Genomic DNA, 18,060 nt, shown 5'->3' on the forward strand with positions numbered 1-18,060 from the left:
AATTTTAATTAAATGCAAAGACAGAAAGGATGAAATCTGTGGCCTAAAAATAGTTGACTATTCAATGCTATAGTATGTTGACTACTAGGCTAGGCTTTTAGCAGACATGATCTCATTTAACTGTCATTAAAAAACTAGTAAGGTATACAGTCATCCTCCCAATTGACAGAAGGGAGAGCACTGGGATACCATGAAACCCAAAGCGACACAAATGAGGATTCAACCCACTCACTATGCCTTGCTCTAAAGACCATATTCTATTAAGTTCAGAACAGACTCACTCACGCGAGTTCTTTAAGATTTGTGAGACTGTTCTTATAAGGAAAGTTGGCTTGGGGAAAAACTGCATTGTGTATATATATTTATCATATCCAAGCACAAGTAGCTGGTTCACAATGGCCACCTTGGAGCTCCTACAAATTTAGGAAGACTAACACACTGGAGGATATTGGTAATTATAATTAGGCCAGGGCTCCCTCTGCTGGTTTGTTTTAGAAGTAAAGTTTTCTTTCCAACAGTGATTGTCTTTACCATGAACACTTAAGATCAAATTAGAACCCATTTTCTCATTTTAAGCATGAGGAACTTGTCACTAACTGATGGGTAATTATTCAATTTTTTCAGTAAGTAAATCTGAGAAAAATTTCAAAATATATAAATTTTAAAATAATAAATGAAAATAAGTATGGGGCCAGGCGCGGTTGCTTACTCCTATAATCCCAGCACTTTGGGAGGTGGAGGCAAGAGGACTACCTGAGCCCAGGGGTTCATGAATAGGTTAGGCAACTTGGCCTCATGTCTACAATAAATCAAAAAATTAGCCAGGCATGGTGGCGAGTGCCTGTGGTTCTAGCTACTTGGAAGGCTGAAGTGGAAGGATCGCCTGAGCCCAGCAAGTTGAGGCTGTGGTGGCCACGAGCATGCCACTGCACTGCAGCCTGGGTGACACTGAGATTTCGACTAAAATAAAAAAAAAAAAAAGGAAATAAGTATGGGACAAAAATGAGCAATTAGAGGAACTTTCAGACAGAGGTTTAGTCAAGCAATAATTTTCATAAGATGGTTGATGTAAACCAGTGAGTTTCATCAATACTTTGTTGAACGGTTTTACGTCCCTTACATTTGTTTTTCGGCTCCTTCCGGGTATAGAGAGTCCTTAAACTCTTTCTAGGATGACCTATCTACCACTCTATTACAGGGAGATTTTTTAAAAGTCCCTTCCTTTCTTACATCTATAATAGAAGATGGGATCTGAGTGAATATTAAGTCCAAACAACTTGGCCTCATTTTCAGAGGAAGCTTTTCCCTGACAGACTACCCCTCAAGTCCCAATGTGAAACAGCAATGGCTTCTTAGATAGAAACCAGTTAGAACTCAAGAACTATGTTTAAATCTGTTCACCTACTTCTGTCCAAATTGCAAACAATTTCAGATTGTTCTATCTATCCTGAACATTAGCTTTCGAGACAAGGAGAGGAAAACAATTTCACCAGGTCTCTAAGTTCCCAAACCCAGCTTTCAGGTACCCATTCCAAAGGGCAGTCCTCAAAGTCAGGTTTTTGTTACTGTCATGCTGTCTCCCCCAGGGCAGGAAACCTCTGAAGGAGAGTGAGGATCTTACCCAGAGAACAGAGCAGGGTTACAACTGCCTCTTGCTGTGTGGGCTCTTTGATTCTTCATGATGTCCCACAGGCATTTTAAACTCAACCTACCCAACACTCAAGCACCATCATCCTCTCCCTCAGCCTGCTCCATTTTCCCATGCTCATCATTTCCCAGAAAATGGCAACACTGTTCATCCTACTTCCCAAGTCCAAGACCTTTCCACTACAACTGCCCAGCTGATGCTACCACCTGAATTTCTGAAACCTAGCTAACTCCTCTCCATCTTCAAGCCACTAGCATCTTTCACCTGGACTATATACTACAGCCTCCTAACTGGCCTACCCTCCTGACAGGGCTAACATCCCAAACTGTCATCTTTGCCAATATACTCATTCTACTATAGACAGTATGATTTTTTGACAGCTAATTTTACATTTACAAATAGAAAATAATTTTAGTTTCATCACTGTCTATGAGGTTGTTAGGCCAATTTAAGCAACATGGGCAGCCCACAATGTTCCTGAAACAATATCACCCATCCTTCCTGCCAATCTTTTAAAGACCAAATTCAGATGTCGCCTTTTCCAGGAAGCTGTCTTGTATGGTCCTTAATGCTAGACAAAAATAGCCATGGGTAACACACACAGAATGATTATCAACATATACTGACTCTCTTATTTGAACATCTGATTAGATGTATGGTCTGCTTCCAATGCAAATCAGTATTTAAGTTTTTAAACTACTTCTATATTTTTCATTAGCATTATTTTCCAAGTAAATCACTGAAGGCTCTCCAGGGAAATCCATATTAAATATTAAATAATGCTTTAACGTTTAAAGCACCCTATAATGTAAGTTGTTATTACTTTTCTTACCGCCAGTAGCACATGAAGCAGAGCTCCTGCACGCCTAGCAAATATCGGCTATTTATTTTGACCCAGTCAAAAAAATCAATTTGATATAAGAAATATTTCCTTCTTGAAAAACAATGTACCACAGAGACTCACAGAGTGTAACTGCTATCATCTGCACTCCTCCAACACTCAGTTGAGATGTTAGGCCTGGGCTCACCTAACAAACTGGGATCTGCTCGGACCATCTTCTGCTTTTTCTTCTTCTTGCCACTTTGCACAGTCTCAAAATTGGATTGTTGGTTGTTGCTTTGATTGGTCTGAAATACTGAATGGAGTGTACTGTGGTTCAGTCCCCACACAGAGTCCTGTGAAACAAGACAGCATAACCGAGATTACACATGGATGCAGTTTTGACCCACCCTGAGAAAATGATTGACTTTACAAACAAAAGCCTATCACAGGTTCTGATGATATTAAAACCAAGTGCAGGCCACCGAGCCACCATTTTCTTTCATTTAAATTCAGACATTCGGCCAGGCTTGGTGGTTCAGCTTCTAATTCCAGTGCTTTGGGAGGCCAAGGTGAATGGATTGCCTGAGCCCACGGGTTCGAGAACTGCCAGGGCAAACTTGGCGAGACCTCATCTCTACAATAAATCAAAAATTAACCAGGCATGGTGGCACGCACCTGTAGTTCCAGCTACTTGGAAGGCTCTGGCGGCTACTTGGAAGGCTGAGGCGGAAGGATCGCCGGAGCCCATCAGGTCAAGGCTGTGGTGACTGGGAGCGTGCCACTGCACTCCAGTCGGGGTGACAAGAGTGAGACTCCAACTCAAAAAAAAAAAATTCAGACATTCCACAAAGTCTTTCCTGGAAACTCCAGGTTTCTACCCTACTGTGACAGCATAGCTGTCAGAACTTCTCTAGTATATATGAAGTCTGTACCATCCACTAGGAAATGAAATATATAACAAACAATCACAAACTCTGCACTCTGAAAATGTACACCCCCTACCTATCTAAAGCAGGTTTCTTTGTTCTCTGGACCCCAGGACAGAAAGAACAAGTTGCAGACCAGCTGGCAGCATATTACCAAGAAGGATAAAGTTGTATATGTTATTCCTATCAGCAATCCCAGAAAGGATCTGCCCCCAAAATACTGTCTATACATTTTCTACCAACTGGTTAGACTATGAAATATTCTGCCAGCCCTTCATACTTGTTGTTCTTATCAGAGCACTTCATTTTAAACTGGGACCCATTTCAATAAGCCAGAAAGCACAGGTAATGGTAGTGGGGGAGAAGTGGGAAAAAAAACACTGTGGAAGGACAACCCTGGTGTGAGTGAGTGTGTGTGTATGGATGCACCCATGTGTGCACATATTTGCTGGGCTTCCATCTTCCTGTTTTATTCCACAGAGGAGAGCCATTTCACAAATGAAAAGAGCCTTCTGTATTGCTATAACAATGCCTTCTCCTTTAATTCCTTATTTTTCCTAGTGGTGTTCTGGTGTTTACATCTTTCACTTTCCTTCAATTTATCCCTATTAGCCCACCTACTTGGCTGGGTTTTAAATGCCCTGTACTTACTTCACTGTATCTTCCACACCCCAGAAGTGACTATAACAAATACTGAAATCTCTAGAATAAAAATTATAGGATTCAAGGATATGAGTATTTTTAAGTCTCTCCATGAGCCCTGACAACTTATCTTTCAGAAAATATGCACAATCATCAATGCCTACAGATTCCATTTTTGTGAATTCACCTACTTGCTAAAATTTATTTGTAAACCCCAAATCAAAACTTGAGTGCTTTAATGGTCATTCTGCACATGCACGTGTACAGAACAGCAAAACAACTGAGCCGCTCAAGATACACATTCCTAATTGAGGTAGAATAAGTAAACAATGCCTTCTTGTTACAGTTCTCAAAACTGCAAACAGGTGTCCTTTTCGTGGTTTATTTAGTGCCTTATTTTCCAAATTTTTTGTGTTTTTTACTAGTAATTTCACTGTTTAAAGTAATTCCCGAGTGTGGTGCTTAAGAGTTGTCTGACGTTCCTAAGCACAAGAAGGCTATGACATGCCTTAGGGAGAAAATATGTGCTGGATAAGCTTTATTCAGGCTGAATTATATACATATTCAGGCTGGGAGTTCAATGTTAAACAATCAACACATTAAAATAAGATGTCTTTAAACAAATAAATACCATTTTTATAAGGTTATATATTAAAAAATTGAAAATATTGTGACCAGGGCCTCATGGGAACCTGGCCCTGTATATTCCCCTAGGATCAGTGGTTCCGTATTTGCTAATTCAGTGTTCATGGGGACTTGATGAATAATGAGAATCATTACTATACCTTTAATATCCCCATCAACAACACAGGAAATACCTAGCATTCTGTAGTACTGTCAGTACTGAGTACACTGGACACTAGAGGATTTACCATTTGCGAGTTTTAACTTTTCAAAACCAAATTTACAAGTTTCTGATGTGTTGGAATTTGTAATCTCACTAAGATACATATATGAATCAAGAAAAATGGGACTGGCATATCTAGTAAAGACTGAATGGTTATATCTGCCATTTTGGAAATTCACAAAAGTCTCTGGACATATAATTTGAAATATGAAGTCTATACATTTTAAAAAGCTTTGGTCATTGAATTTACAAAAATGGTATCTTTGTTTTAATTATCATTTCCCTGGTTATTCAATATTTAAAGACATTAATACCACAGAGGTACTGCACATACAACGCTACTTTATACCTGCTGTTGTGCTGCTGCTGCTGCTGCTGCTGCTGCTGCTGCTGCTGCTGCTGCTGCTGACGCTGCTGGGTGGCTTTCTGTTTGGCACGGCGCTCAAGGAATTGCTTAGCAAACTCCTTGGCCTCAGAAGTATCTCCTAAATAGGCTCTGATATAATCATGGACCTCATAAGGAGATTCTACTTCTTTCAAGAAAGAAACAAACGTGGGAACTGCAAGATGGGAGAGAAGACATAAGAAATAATGAAGAAATAATAAAAGACCACGTACAAAAAATCAGTTTCAGTTTTTTAATATACTGTCACACCTAATATAGACATTAACGACAGAAATTGGAAAGGTATGTAACAGTGTTAAATATTTTTTAATCTATCACACAGAAGTGAAAAAAACACCATCATCACAATGCCCAAAAGTATCTGAAATAGCATAGAGTCAAACAAAGATATATCACGTGTTCAATTTCACTAAATGTTATGTTGGCAGAAACTAAATAGTATATTGTTTGAAACAGTTCCTTGCCTAAGACTGAAGTAACTTGGGGGAATTCATTCTTTCTTTCCTTAAATTCAATCAATGTTTACTTAGTGTTATGACGTGCGCCAAGCACCACAACAAGTATGAAAGATATAAATAAAAGTCTTCCTGGAATTTTCAATCCACTGAGATATTGTATATTTAGAAAGACATCAAACGGAAAATGCAAGCAGTGTGACATCGGAGAAAAAGCACACCGAGTTAGACATGGGTTTAAAACCAGACTCTAAATTTGGTGGCTGTGTGACCTTGATGAGTTACTAAACCATTCTGAGCCTCTGTTTCCTAATTTATAAAATGGGGATAATATCACCTACCTTGTAATGGTATCTTTTAAAATTACTACAAGAATTTAAAAACTGGGATAACATACGTTACCCAAGAGAGTGCCTAGCACATGGTAGGTATCTTAATGGATGGTAGCCATTACTATTATTTATAATTATTGCCTCTATAGACTTTTAGATCATTAGATATTGTTAAGATGCTGCAAACAGATCCTTCAATTCCTTTACTGCTCTGTTTTTAAATAACAGACTCTTGGCTTTAGACAAGATATCAGAGGTAAACAAGTTGAACTTACTCTATCAGTTATGGGAATCCTTTCTATAACATAGTAACCAGTCTGTGCTTAACATTTAGGAGATAGTTATCTTTGTAAACAGCTAACTATGAGCCAGTCTTTTTTCAAAATGCACTGAAACTATATCACTTTCACACATTGGTCCTAGTTTTATCCTACGCAAAATAAGTCTACTTGCTCTATCACAATTCCCACTCCCTCCCACCAAAATAGGAAGAGAATGATGTCACATCACCTCAGTCATCTCCTCCCCATGTTGACCTTTGCCCCTAAAAAGATAGTAACTTTCTTTTGAACTTGATACAGCTGGCAATGTCCCCCCATAAAATGAGCAGAACAGAACTATGACCTCCTCTGTCATATATATCAAGGCAAGCTGAGATAAACATTTACTTTTTTTGGCAACCACCAATAACCTATTTGAGCTTAGTGTTACAGAAGTATTCTCACAAATACTACTACTAAAGAGTCAAGTTCTTATGGCAGGTGCAAGATTTGACCTTCTTAGATTTCATCTCCTGAGTTTTGGCCCATCATTCCAGTTTGCCAACCTCTTTGTGGGTCCTGCTCTGTCATTTCACATGCTGGGTTTTCCCAATTCTTACCATCCAAGTTATTTGCCGTATTAAGGGCATGAAGCATCTGTTCACACCACTGGGTAAATCCATCTTGGGCTTTATTTACTCCCTGAAAGAGCTTCAGCAACTTTTCTTCTTCTTCTACTTTCTTATTCTGCCGGTTAGACACACCTACAGATTTACTAAAGCAAAACAATAGGGCGATATTATAGTCCCAGAAACTGTTACTATATGATTATACTACAACACCGTAAATAGATAATGTCCTGGCAACACTGGGTGAATGTCCAGTAATCCAATGCTTGGCTTCAAAAAAGAAAAAAATTAAAATATTTGGATTGGATACCTCCCCCCTTAAAATCTAGTCTCAGCTAATATAACCTAGTTTGTGAATATAAGGCTTCTATTTAGAAAAAAATGATGAAATTCTTTCTATGTATCCTTAAGTTGTTTAATTTTACTAAGCCTCAGTTTCCTCATCTGTAAAATGGTACTAACACTTCTTTGGGTTATCACAAGTAATAAAGATATTGTACAAAAACGCCTAGAGCACAGTGCCTGGCAAAGATGCTCAGTAAACTCACAGATATTTATTATCCTAGTCATAATATATGAGGCCCTCAATCAAGAAGAAACAATCTGACAACACTACCATTTATTAAGTAGTTATTACTATGTGCCAGGCACTTTACTACTTCACATGTATTCATTTAATCTTTACAACTACACCCATGAAGTTGTTATTATTATCTTCATTTTACCAATGAGGGAACCGAGGCCCAAAGAGGCTCCCTCTTGCCCAAGGTCACACAGCTAATAAGTGGTAGTGCTGGGATTTGAGTTCATATGTTTAACACTAAAACCCATGTTCGTTCAACAACACTGTATACTGAGGAAAGAAAGATGAAGACAAAATGTAACTAACTTACCATAAAAATAAGTAGGTTTAAGGTCATTACAGAGACATTTTTAATACTTCTTATAATATAATTAAGGTCATTACAGAGATTTTTTAATACTCACTATAATATATATAGTTTAATACTCATAACTTAAAAAATACAAATTTTGGAAAAATGCTAAGATAGCTATAGAATATCTTGGAGAAATGTTCAACAACAAAAACATTACACTATTCCTAATATTTATTAAGTGATCACCATGCAATAGGCAATGAATTAAAGTGTTCAGCAGAAGGAGCCCCTAGAAATAATACAAATGTGTTTTTATGGGAAAGAAAGCAATCACTGTAATTATGACCACATATGCTTGCACACAGATAAAAACAATAAGCCAAAACTAAATAGCTACCTTTCCTTGCCCACCCAACATCCCACTTACCCCACCTCTACCTCCCAACCAACTGAGGTGCATAGGTGTAATCACTGTAAGCCGTACCTGAGACTTGTGTTGTTTTTATTTTTATTTGTTGGATTCCTAGGTCCCACCTCTTTCACTGCATCATCCCAGAATCCCATATTGGAGTTTTTAGTGTCAGCATTACTCCAAATACTACTGACTAGGTCAGACGCCCACTGGTTAGGAGGACCAGTATTTATAGAGCCCCAAACAGAATTCCCAATGCTGGTGTGCAGGTTGGAATGCTGTTAAAGAAAAAAAGAAAAATGATTATAGTTAATAATATTAAAAAGATAGTTCACAATAGTTAGAAAAGAGAACATGACACTAGCCCATTCAACAACAGCTTAGGAAAATGAACACACCGTATTATTACGGGCTCTGTTTGGTTGCTGGTGCTGTTGCTGCTGCTGTTGCTGTTGCTGCTTTTGCATCTGCCTGGCCTCCTCTTGCTGGATCTCCAGAAGAGATTTTGTGGTACCTGCAGGTTTGCTGACATTCCCCCAACCTGAGAGTTTTTGCTGTTGCTGTTGCTGCTGCTGCTGAAGAGCTTTCATCAATTCCCTCTGCTGGCGCCTTTGCTGTTTCATAAAAATACAAGCTAGCTCAGGAGTCCTGTTTTTAGATAATAGTTACAAATGTCCAGTATACTAAATGGACTGTAAACACATAGCAACTACATAGGATTAATTTTTTGCTGCAAATAAAAATGTAAATTGCTACAAGTATTAAGAGGAGAATAAAAAGATTAACTGTAGAATTACCCCTTAAAAATTAAGTAGGCCTTTCAGTGGAAATGACACACGTTTACTTCCTAAAGCACCAAAATGTAAGCGTAAATGTATATATTTTTAAAAGTATAAACCCAAAGGACAAAGAGAACAAAATAGACTTTAAAAGCTGGAAAGCAGATAATAATGATAACCAACATAATAGATCCAATAAATGAAAACCTAAGTAAAGAAAGCTCAGATAAGGCAGATTCATACAAAAAGCTCAGGAGTTAGAGATGATGAGTCTCTCTAACAGAAGAATGGATAAAAATCTGTAAAAAGAGGCACTACTTCCCCCACCCTATACAGTTGGGCAATTGTCTTTCCCTTACCACAGCAGAAAACCGAAAGTTTCCTGTAGGAGAGATCAAACCATATTGTCATATTATTTTATAGGGAAGCTAACCTACACAAAAAAACACACCTATAGGTCCCATCAAATGGGGAGAGGTGTCCCCAACAGAACAGCCCAGCCAGAAAGTATTACAGGGAAAGCCACCAAGATGGCATACATAACAGAACCTCAGCTTTTCAGTGCCTCATTTGCAAATATGAACACAAGGCTTCATATGAATTCCTGTATTGTTTTTTCTAGGTTTGAGAAGAATGTTGCTGGCAATTTGATGGGTATTGCATTAAATCTGTAGATTGCCTTAGGTAAAATGGACATCTTAACAATGTTGATTCTTCCAATCCATGAGCATGGAAAATTTTTCCACTTATTTGCATCATCTTTGATTTCTTTAAGCAGTGTTTTGTAGTTTTCATTGTAAAGGTCTTTTACGTCTCTGGTTAGGAAGATGCCAAGGTATGGAATTGTGCTTTTTATTTGGGTTTCTGTTTGTTTATTATTGGTGTATAGAAATGTGATTGTCTTTTGTACATTTATTTTATACCCTGAGACTTTGCCAAAGTCCTTTATCAGTGCAAGGAAGTTTTTGGCAGATTCTCTTGGGTTTTCAAAGTATACAATCATGTCATCTGCAAAGAGAGATAGCTTGATTCCTCTTTTCCTATTTGGATACCCCTGATGGCCTTCTCTTCTCTGAATGCTCTAGCTAGGACTTTCAAAACTATGTTGAACAGGAGGGGTAAAAGTGGGCATCCTTGTCTTGTTCCAGTTTTCAGGGGAAATGGTTACAATTTTTGTCTGTTTAGGAGTATGCTGGCTGTGGGTTTCTTGTAGATGGCTTTTACTATTTTGAGGTATGTTCCACCTATGCCTAGATGTTCAAGAAGGGGTGCTGGATTTTATCAAAAGCTTTTTCTGCATCTAATGATATAATCATGGGAGTTTTGTTTTTACATCTGTTGATGTATTTAACTACATTCATGGTCTTACGAATGTTGAACCAGCCTTGCATCCCGGGGATGAAGCCTACTTGGTTATGATGAATGATTTTGAGATGTGATGTTGAATCCGGTTTGCTAGGATCTTGTTAAGAATTTTATCTATGTTCATCAAAGATATTGGCCTGTAGTTCTCTTTCTTTGTTGGGTCTTTACCTGGTTTGGGTATCAATGTAATGATACCCTTCATAAAATGATTTGGGGAGAGTTCCATCTTTCTCAATTGCCTGGAATACTTTCAAGAGGATTGGTATCATTTCCTTGTTGTATGCTTTGTAGAATTCTGCTGGAAAGCCATCTGGTCCAGGACTTTTTTTTGTAGGTAGTTTTCTTCTGACATAATCAATTTCCTTGATTGTTATTTGTCTATTTAGGGTCTCAGTTTTTGTTTCGTTGATTTTTTGTAGTATCTTTTTGTCTTCTATGTCCTGGATTTGGGCTTTTATATTGGTGATTTGGATACTTCTGCTGAAGTTAGGGTTTTGGTGGTCTTGCATTTCCAGTTTCCCTAAGTGACTTGTTAGGCTGTTAACTTGTGATATTTCCATTTTCTTCACGTGTATTTGTAAAGATATGAATTTCCCTCTTACTACTGCTTTCATGGCATCCCAGAGATTTTGGTTAGATGTTTCCTCATTTTCATTTGTTTCAAGGTAACTTTTAATCTCTGTTTTGATTTCATTGCTGACCCAGGCATCATACTGTTTAGTGTGCATGTCTTTGTGGGTTTTGGGGGAACTTTGTTGGTGTTGATATTTATTTTTATTCCACTGTGCTCTAAGAAGGTGCATGACAAAATTTTAATCTTATGAAATTTGTTTGTGTTTGATTTACGGTCAATGATGTGGTCAATCTTGCAGCCTCTGTGGAAATCAGTATGGCAATCCCTAAAAATGGACCTTCCATATGACCCCGCAATTCCCCTACTGGGAATACACCCAGAAGAACTCAGGTCACTCTATGAAAAAGATAACTGCACATGTATGTTCATTGTTCACAATAGCAAGAACATGGAAACAACTGGCTGCCCATCAAAAGAGAAATGGATAAAAAAATATGGTACATATACGCAATGGAATATTATGCAGACATAAAGAAGAACAAAATCATGAACTATGCAGCAATCTGGATGGAATCAGAGTGTATAATACTGAGTGATATCTCACAAAAACAAAGAGCTGAGTATCAAATGTTCTCACTCATAAGTGGACCTTGAACAACTACCATATTACTATAAGAAAAGGATTGAAGGTGGCGGGAAACTGTGGGGGAGTGGGCGGGTGGGGAGGTGGGATTGATAGTGTCGATATCTGCCTGGGGAAGGAGCGGCATACCTCATCAATAAGGGTACTTGCATGGTGAATACATGCAAGTACACCTAGCCCTGAATTGTACCCCACAATTTTAAAATAAAAATTAAAAGAGGAAACAAACAAACAAAAAAACACAAGGCTCAATTTTACCAAACATTTGATATAAGCCAAACACCAAAGTAAATAAATAAACAAAATAAAGTGTAAATGAAAACAAGACAAGGAAAACCAGGAGCTGGCCTTTTGCAAAGTGATCAGTAAACAATATCCTTAGAGAGGCAAGATGGTACATTCAACGAAACAAAAAGGGTTATTTTAAAAAAAACACTAAAAAACAAAAGAACTCAGAGAAATTTAATATAAGATAGTATATGTTAAATGCTTAATAGAAGAACGGAAAGAGCAAACTGAGAAATTGCCTCATCAAAAAAACAAAAAGACAGAGACAGAGAACACAAGACAAAACATGAAAAAAATCAAGATCAATCCAGATGAAAACATGCAAATGACAGAAATTCAAGAAAAAAAGAACAACAGCTGTGAAGCAAGCCAAGTGTCCAAATTGGAGCAGGTTAGAGGGTCCCAGAAAGGACACCTCCAAGAGTAAAAATGAAATAAAATTATCTTGAGTTTCCTTATATGAGAAATATGTATTAAATGGCGTTTTTAAGCATTTTGAAGAAAATGAGAAGAGTTAAAGGTTCAAAAAAAAAATTAATCAAATGCAAATACAAATGAAATAATTATTAACTTCTAGTAGACAAAAAAATGAACAAAGGGGCTTGTGGGAGGCAGAGGTGGAGAGCAGAAAACCTGTGATTCCTAGTCATTATCACTATTTTTTCATTCGGCAGAAACCAAAATTATTTCAACAATTTCTAGTCCTGAAGGAAGAGATATACTCTGTACTGCATCCATTTGTTGATAACCTTTCAGAGAAAGATGCTTCCAGAGAAAGTTCAATCCTTTTTCTTTAAATGAAGTTGGGAAAAAAAGGTAATTTTCAAGGCAAAGAAACATTTTCACCTACTGGATGACTTCAAGCACACTACACGGCAAATATGTACCAACAACTCCCACTTTACTTCGCATATCCAAGGCCCTCTTATTTCAGTAAACCACAAGACCCAAATCCAAAAATGACAACTTATGGTTCCAACAGATGGACTGACCTCTTTGCCTCAAATCATATCCACATAAAGCATGTTCTTCAAGACTCTGCTATACTGTGTCACCTATTCAGTAAGACCTTCCTGAACCACACTATCTAAAGTTGGACAATTCATTATAACATCACCATCCCTGACTCCCAACAATCCCCCTAGTCCCATTCCCATGTTCTTTTTCTCTCTGGTACTTACCACCCTTTAATACACCATGTGCTTTAGTTAATTTTTATTGTCTATCTCTCCTCAACTAGAAAGCACGCTTCATGAATGCAGAGAATTTTATCTTAAACTCAGCAATATCCCCAGACTATAACTGAGTAGTACTCAGTAAATGTTTTCAATGAATGAATGAGGCACCTAATGGCATGCTGAACCAACTACAAATTATCCTTTTTCTTTTTTCTGTCAAAAGCTGGCTTATTCCTTTTCCTCCCCCTATTCTTCCCCATTCTTTTGTATGCTTTCTACCCTAACAATGAATTCAAAAGCAAAAGTACTTTATTTCCATCATACCATAAGTTTTTTTTAGCTAGTCGAGGAACCCAATGCCCTTTAGAGAAAGCTATAATCTACATTCTAAACATCAAATTTACAAACAAACAATAAACTTGTGCAAAACTCACCCACCATATTAAATACCATGTGTACTTTTATTTATGTGCTTTTCTCGAGAGCTACAGTAAAATGTTTAGGGAAACGGAATATTTGTGTTACCCAATCTTAATGTTATTCCTGTTAGACTCTTCATATTTTCTAAGGTGACTGAATGATGTGCTAAAGAGTTTAACAATGAACTTCCAATTCAGACAACACACAGCAATTCTGACAATAATTCATCAGAACCCATAATCCACAGTCAGAACCACTAACTCAAAATGCACATTAGATATCCTGAAACACTGCTTGACTAGACCACTTTTAAAAATTTACCTCTTCTCGAAGCTGTCGTTCTCGTTCTTCCTCTAGTTTTTGGATTTCAGCCAACGACAGAGTGGCCTGTGATTGACATGCTGTTGTATTCGATTGCTGGCCCCACGTTGAAGAAGAGGGAAGCTAATAAAAAGGGAAGACAGGAGAGTTTATTAGGAACTGTGAACCAGAAACAAAGAAGCAATAATACATTATGAAAAGTCAGAATATCCACATTTCCCTCAACTCCACTTACAGCATTCAATTAAAACTTCATTCCTTTAATACACTATTCTCTCAGTTTGCTTCTTTTTGCTTAAGATTTTGTCATTGTTGCAAACCTAAGTTTATTTTTAAATAATTTAAAATACACATATACACTTATTTGTTCTACCATGCAGGGACAGCAAGTTTGTTATATCTTGTACTGACATACACAGCAATAAATAGTCTTAACGAAAAAGGAGTAAATTTTAAAAATCACTAATTTGGTCTGAAGATTTTTAATCCAAGAAAGCAACAAAGAACATGGTATGTTATTGTCCAGTGAAAGGATTAAAGACAAGATTTCTGAAGGGAAAGCAGAGAGAGGCAGCTAATGAGGTATGCTAGCACAGTACTCAATTAGTCTTTTATGAAAGGTAGTCACTGTTAACCAGGCTGTAGTTTTCAGTCATAAGCACTAAGCTATTTTGAATAAAAAATTCGATTTTTCCCATTTCTTACAATTATTGACTAAAACAGAGTATAAATATCTGGATCCTGAATACTTTAATGTTCTCAAAGCCTGGTTATTCTAAGAGAATTCCTTGCTCTTCTTGGCCAGAAAAAGATACATTTTAATTTTAAGGCATCTTATAACTCTTAAACAAAAAAAAAAAACCCTAACCAGACCTTTGTAAAATGTTTAATAAAAATAATACATGAACATAGATTGAAAACAAACAAAATGTCAAACAGTTCCTAAAAAGAATGGATCTTAAGCAGAAATCTCTAGGAGTGAAACTGACAGGATAAAAGGTATAACAGTTTAAATTGTTGCTGATATTGCCAAACAACTCTACAAATAAATGCTTGCAACACTACTGAACATAACTGACCCTTAAAATATTCTGGCCAATATGATAGGCAGTAGGGCATTTCTTGCAAAATGCACCTGTCCTGGGGCGGGGGAGGGGTGCAGAGCAATGCTAACAGAGAAAAGTGGGGGGCTAGGTAGGCAAAGTCCAGCAAAGGCTAACTCTTCATAGAAAATGACTCATTTGGGAGGCACTGTCAAGATCAATAAGGCAGCAGATCTCAAACCTGGCAGCATAACCTAAAGGGACCTGTAAAAATGTAGATGCCCTGGGCTTGATCGTAACTGGAAGATCCAAAGGTAAGACCAGAGAATCTGTGTATTTTTTGTAATTCCGATGCAGCCATAACCACTACTATTGTCTAAAATCTCAGTGGATGCGTATCTCATTGTAACCAGGAAATAATCCCGTCCCTCTTCAGCAGAACCTCAACTAGCGCTGGGAAATGGCCAATTATCCTCATGGGCACCTTGGAGATTCTTCTCATTGCTGTGCCAAAATACATTCACATTCACTCCATATAGATATACACACATATATATGTGTGTGTATGTATATATATATGTATATATATATGCATGTATGTATATATATGCATGCACATACACATACACATTCTCTCTAGGTATATATACACACAAAATATATACTCCATATTTCACGGGTCTCCTCTATGGGGTAATTGCAGACTAAACCTAAGACTTCTTCACAAAACAGCCAGATCTGCAGATAGCTATTATTTTTCTTAAGTCTTATCTGTGGTACATAGGAATAATAGTAATATCCTGGAGCTCCTTCAGTATTGCCTCCTGACACTCTCCAGTCCAACCATTTCCCTATACTGACCACTCAAGGAACTACAGTATGTCTCATGCTTCTCAGAACAACCCTCTGCCAAATCAGAAGCAAACAGTAGGGAATTTGGCACATCTTGTGACCCCCGAATGTCTAATATCCTTCACTGATTTTTTAAAAAACGTACTCTTATTTTTCTCTCCTGACATTGCTATCTCACTTTTCAACACTGTTTATGCTTTAAAAAATAACTGTGTCCCACTGTCAGTATTAACAGCATGAGGTGCTTTGTGGAACTGCTCCCCAGAAAAACTGGTGAAAATTATTTTTAAAGCAACCATTTAAAGTCACTGGAAATGCTCCGAAGGGTATATTGCAAATGAAGAAACATTTATTCCAGAAAATCTGCTAAAACTCAGTAAGAACTACAAGAGTCGGTATAATGAAACCAAGACTCACTCTCTCTTCCCTATTCCCAGCTCAGTGAGACAGAAACTCTATTCCAGACTGGTGCACTCAAGACAAAGGGTTCCCTCGCCCCTCAGTCACTTTCTTTTTAGAAAAAGAACATCAGTGTTTCTCATCCTGGCACCAGCTACCTGTTGCAAAGGCTAAGTTTCAGACATGTGCAGCCGAGAGACTGGAGCCCCCTTCTTGTGCCCAGTCCCACTCTTAAGTTGAAAACTCTGGGTGGAGTATAGGACCACTCAGAACACTGGGGCCCTGATCACCCTTGATGAGGCTTGTAAGGCACCAGGAAAGGCAAGCCAAGAAGACCTGAAGCTATCCTTCTGCCCACCCTTGAGCAAGAGTGTCAGAAAAAAGCAAGCCACTGCTCCCATCTTCAGAGTTGACTCAGTTGAGGGTAGAGGTGGAGGAAACAGGTAGAAGATGGAGAGCTCCAGCCGGGCTCAGTGGCTCAGCCTGTAATATCGCACCTTTGGGAGGCTCAGGTGAGTGGATTGCCTGAGCCTGCAGGTTTGAGACCCGAGTGGGCGGCGAGACCTCATCTCTACAATAAATCAAAAGATCAGCCGGGCGTGGTAGCACATGCCTGTAATTCCAGCTACTTGGAAGGCTGAGGCGAAAGGATCGCCGGAGCCCAGCAGGTCGAGGCCGCTCCCGGCCACTGCACTCCAGTCTGGGCGACAGAGTGAGACTCTAACTCAAAAAAAAAAAAAAAAAAGAAAATGGAGAGCTCCATATCTCTTCTCAAAGGAACTGACTTGATTTGCAAAAGATAGAGAAAGAGGAAGAGTTCAAGTCTAACTATGCTTTCAAAAATAGTGGAAGATGGGGTGAAAGGCAATTGGGAAGACACCAGTAGAGATACAGGCTAGACTGTAGGCCACAACCTCATCTAAGAAAAGAGCTAAGTGGAAGAAGTCCTCCTAGGGTTAGAACAAATCTCATAAATAGATGACAGAAATTATTTCTTCAAAGAAGCCTAAACTTGACTGGGTCAGTCTGTAGTGGTCTTGCCCCAAAGCACTTATAAGAACATCAGAGCAGTAAGCTAGCAACTAATAGAGCTTACCAGCTGAGTGAGGAAAAAGGCACTCAAAGAGAGAACAAAATTACTGTCGCCCCAGAGTAACTGGACACATCCAATGCTGCACCCCAGAGGAGCAACAGCAGAGGTTTCACATTATGGGGAGGAAAAGAGGAATGCTGAACTTCACTAAAATAATCAACACAGTCACAAAACAAACAGATAACAAAAAGAAGCCAGAGGGAGGAGTGTAGACCATACCCAGAGTTGCCATAATGTATTATCAAAAAAGTTCAATTTCCAGTAAAAAAAAAAAAAAAAAAAGCACGAGACCTGCAAGGAACAGGAAAGTATGACCAACCCATACACTGGGAAAAAAGCAGGCAACAGAAACTAACTCTGAGAGTGACCTGATGTCAGTTTTAACAGACTTATAAGTCTTATAAATATGAGAGGGGACTGAAAAAAAACCTGGAATTATCTTTGGAGGGCGGGCCCCTTGTGGTACACTTGGAATTCATTCCTCTGGATCAAATGGTCAACCAAAGTTTTTATCTGGAAGCTTTGAGAAGATTGCATCACAATTTGCAGAAGAAACATCCCAAATTGTACCACACAGGTGACTGGTTCTTCCACAATGACAATGCACCTATCCACACCATGCTGAGTATTGCAGTTTTTGGCCAAAAAGAGCATGACCCCCCCCCCCATGCCCTATCCTCCCTATTAATCTGATCTTGCCCTGAGTAACTTATTTTTGTTTCCCTGGATGAAAAAAGTCCTCAAAGGGAAACATTTTGCCAATGTGAAAAAGGTATTTTAAAAAAAGCAGAAACACTAAATAGAAGGCATCAAAATTGATGAGATCAATAACTTTTTTTTTTTTTTT

At 38.2% G+C, this 18,060-nt stretch overlaps 1 protein-coding gene across 2 annotated transcripts in view; it reads right to left on the reverse strand.

Moving 5' to 3' along the window:
* The window catches only part of GIGYF2 (GRB10 interacting GYF protein 2), a 148,173-nt gene that overhangs the window by 3,974 nt on the left and 126,139 nt on the right, over nt 1–18,060 (reverse strand). The window contains exons 23-28 of one of the 2 annotated variants that reach the window (XR_002482370.1): nt 13,827–13,949; nt 8,657–8,872; nt 8,331–8,536; nt 6,960–7,114; nt 5,236–5,446; nt 2,677–2,824 (exon numbers count right to left, since the gene is read on the reverse strand). Coding sequence is in view for 1 of the 2 variants with exons in the window: in XM_008065118.2 (XP_008063309.1) it covers nt 2,677–2,824; nt 5,229–5,446; nt 6,960–7,114; nt 8,331–8,536; nt 8,657–8,872; nt 13,827–13,949 (1,066 nt within the window). In the remaining variant the exon portion in view is untranslated. Of the gene's footprint in view, nt 1–2,676; nt 2,825–5,228; nt 5,447–6,959; nt 7,115–8,330; nt 8,537–8,656; nt 8,873–13,826; nt 13,950–18,060 lie in introns of both variants that reach the window. The other variant, XM_008065118.2, reaches the window with a different exon arrangement.

Source organism: Carlito syrichta, unplaced genomic scaffold (assembly GCF_000164805.1).
Source record: "Carlito syrichta isolate Samal-C Ts95f unplaced genomic scaffold, Tarsius_syrichta-2.0.1 Scaffold308158, whole genome shotgun sequence".
In the NCBI taxonomy this organism is placed as follows: Eukaryota; Metazoa; Chordata; class Mammalia; order Primates; family Tarsiidae; genus Carlito; species Carlito syrichta.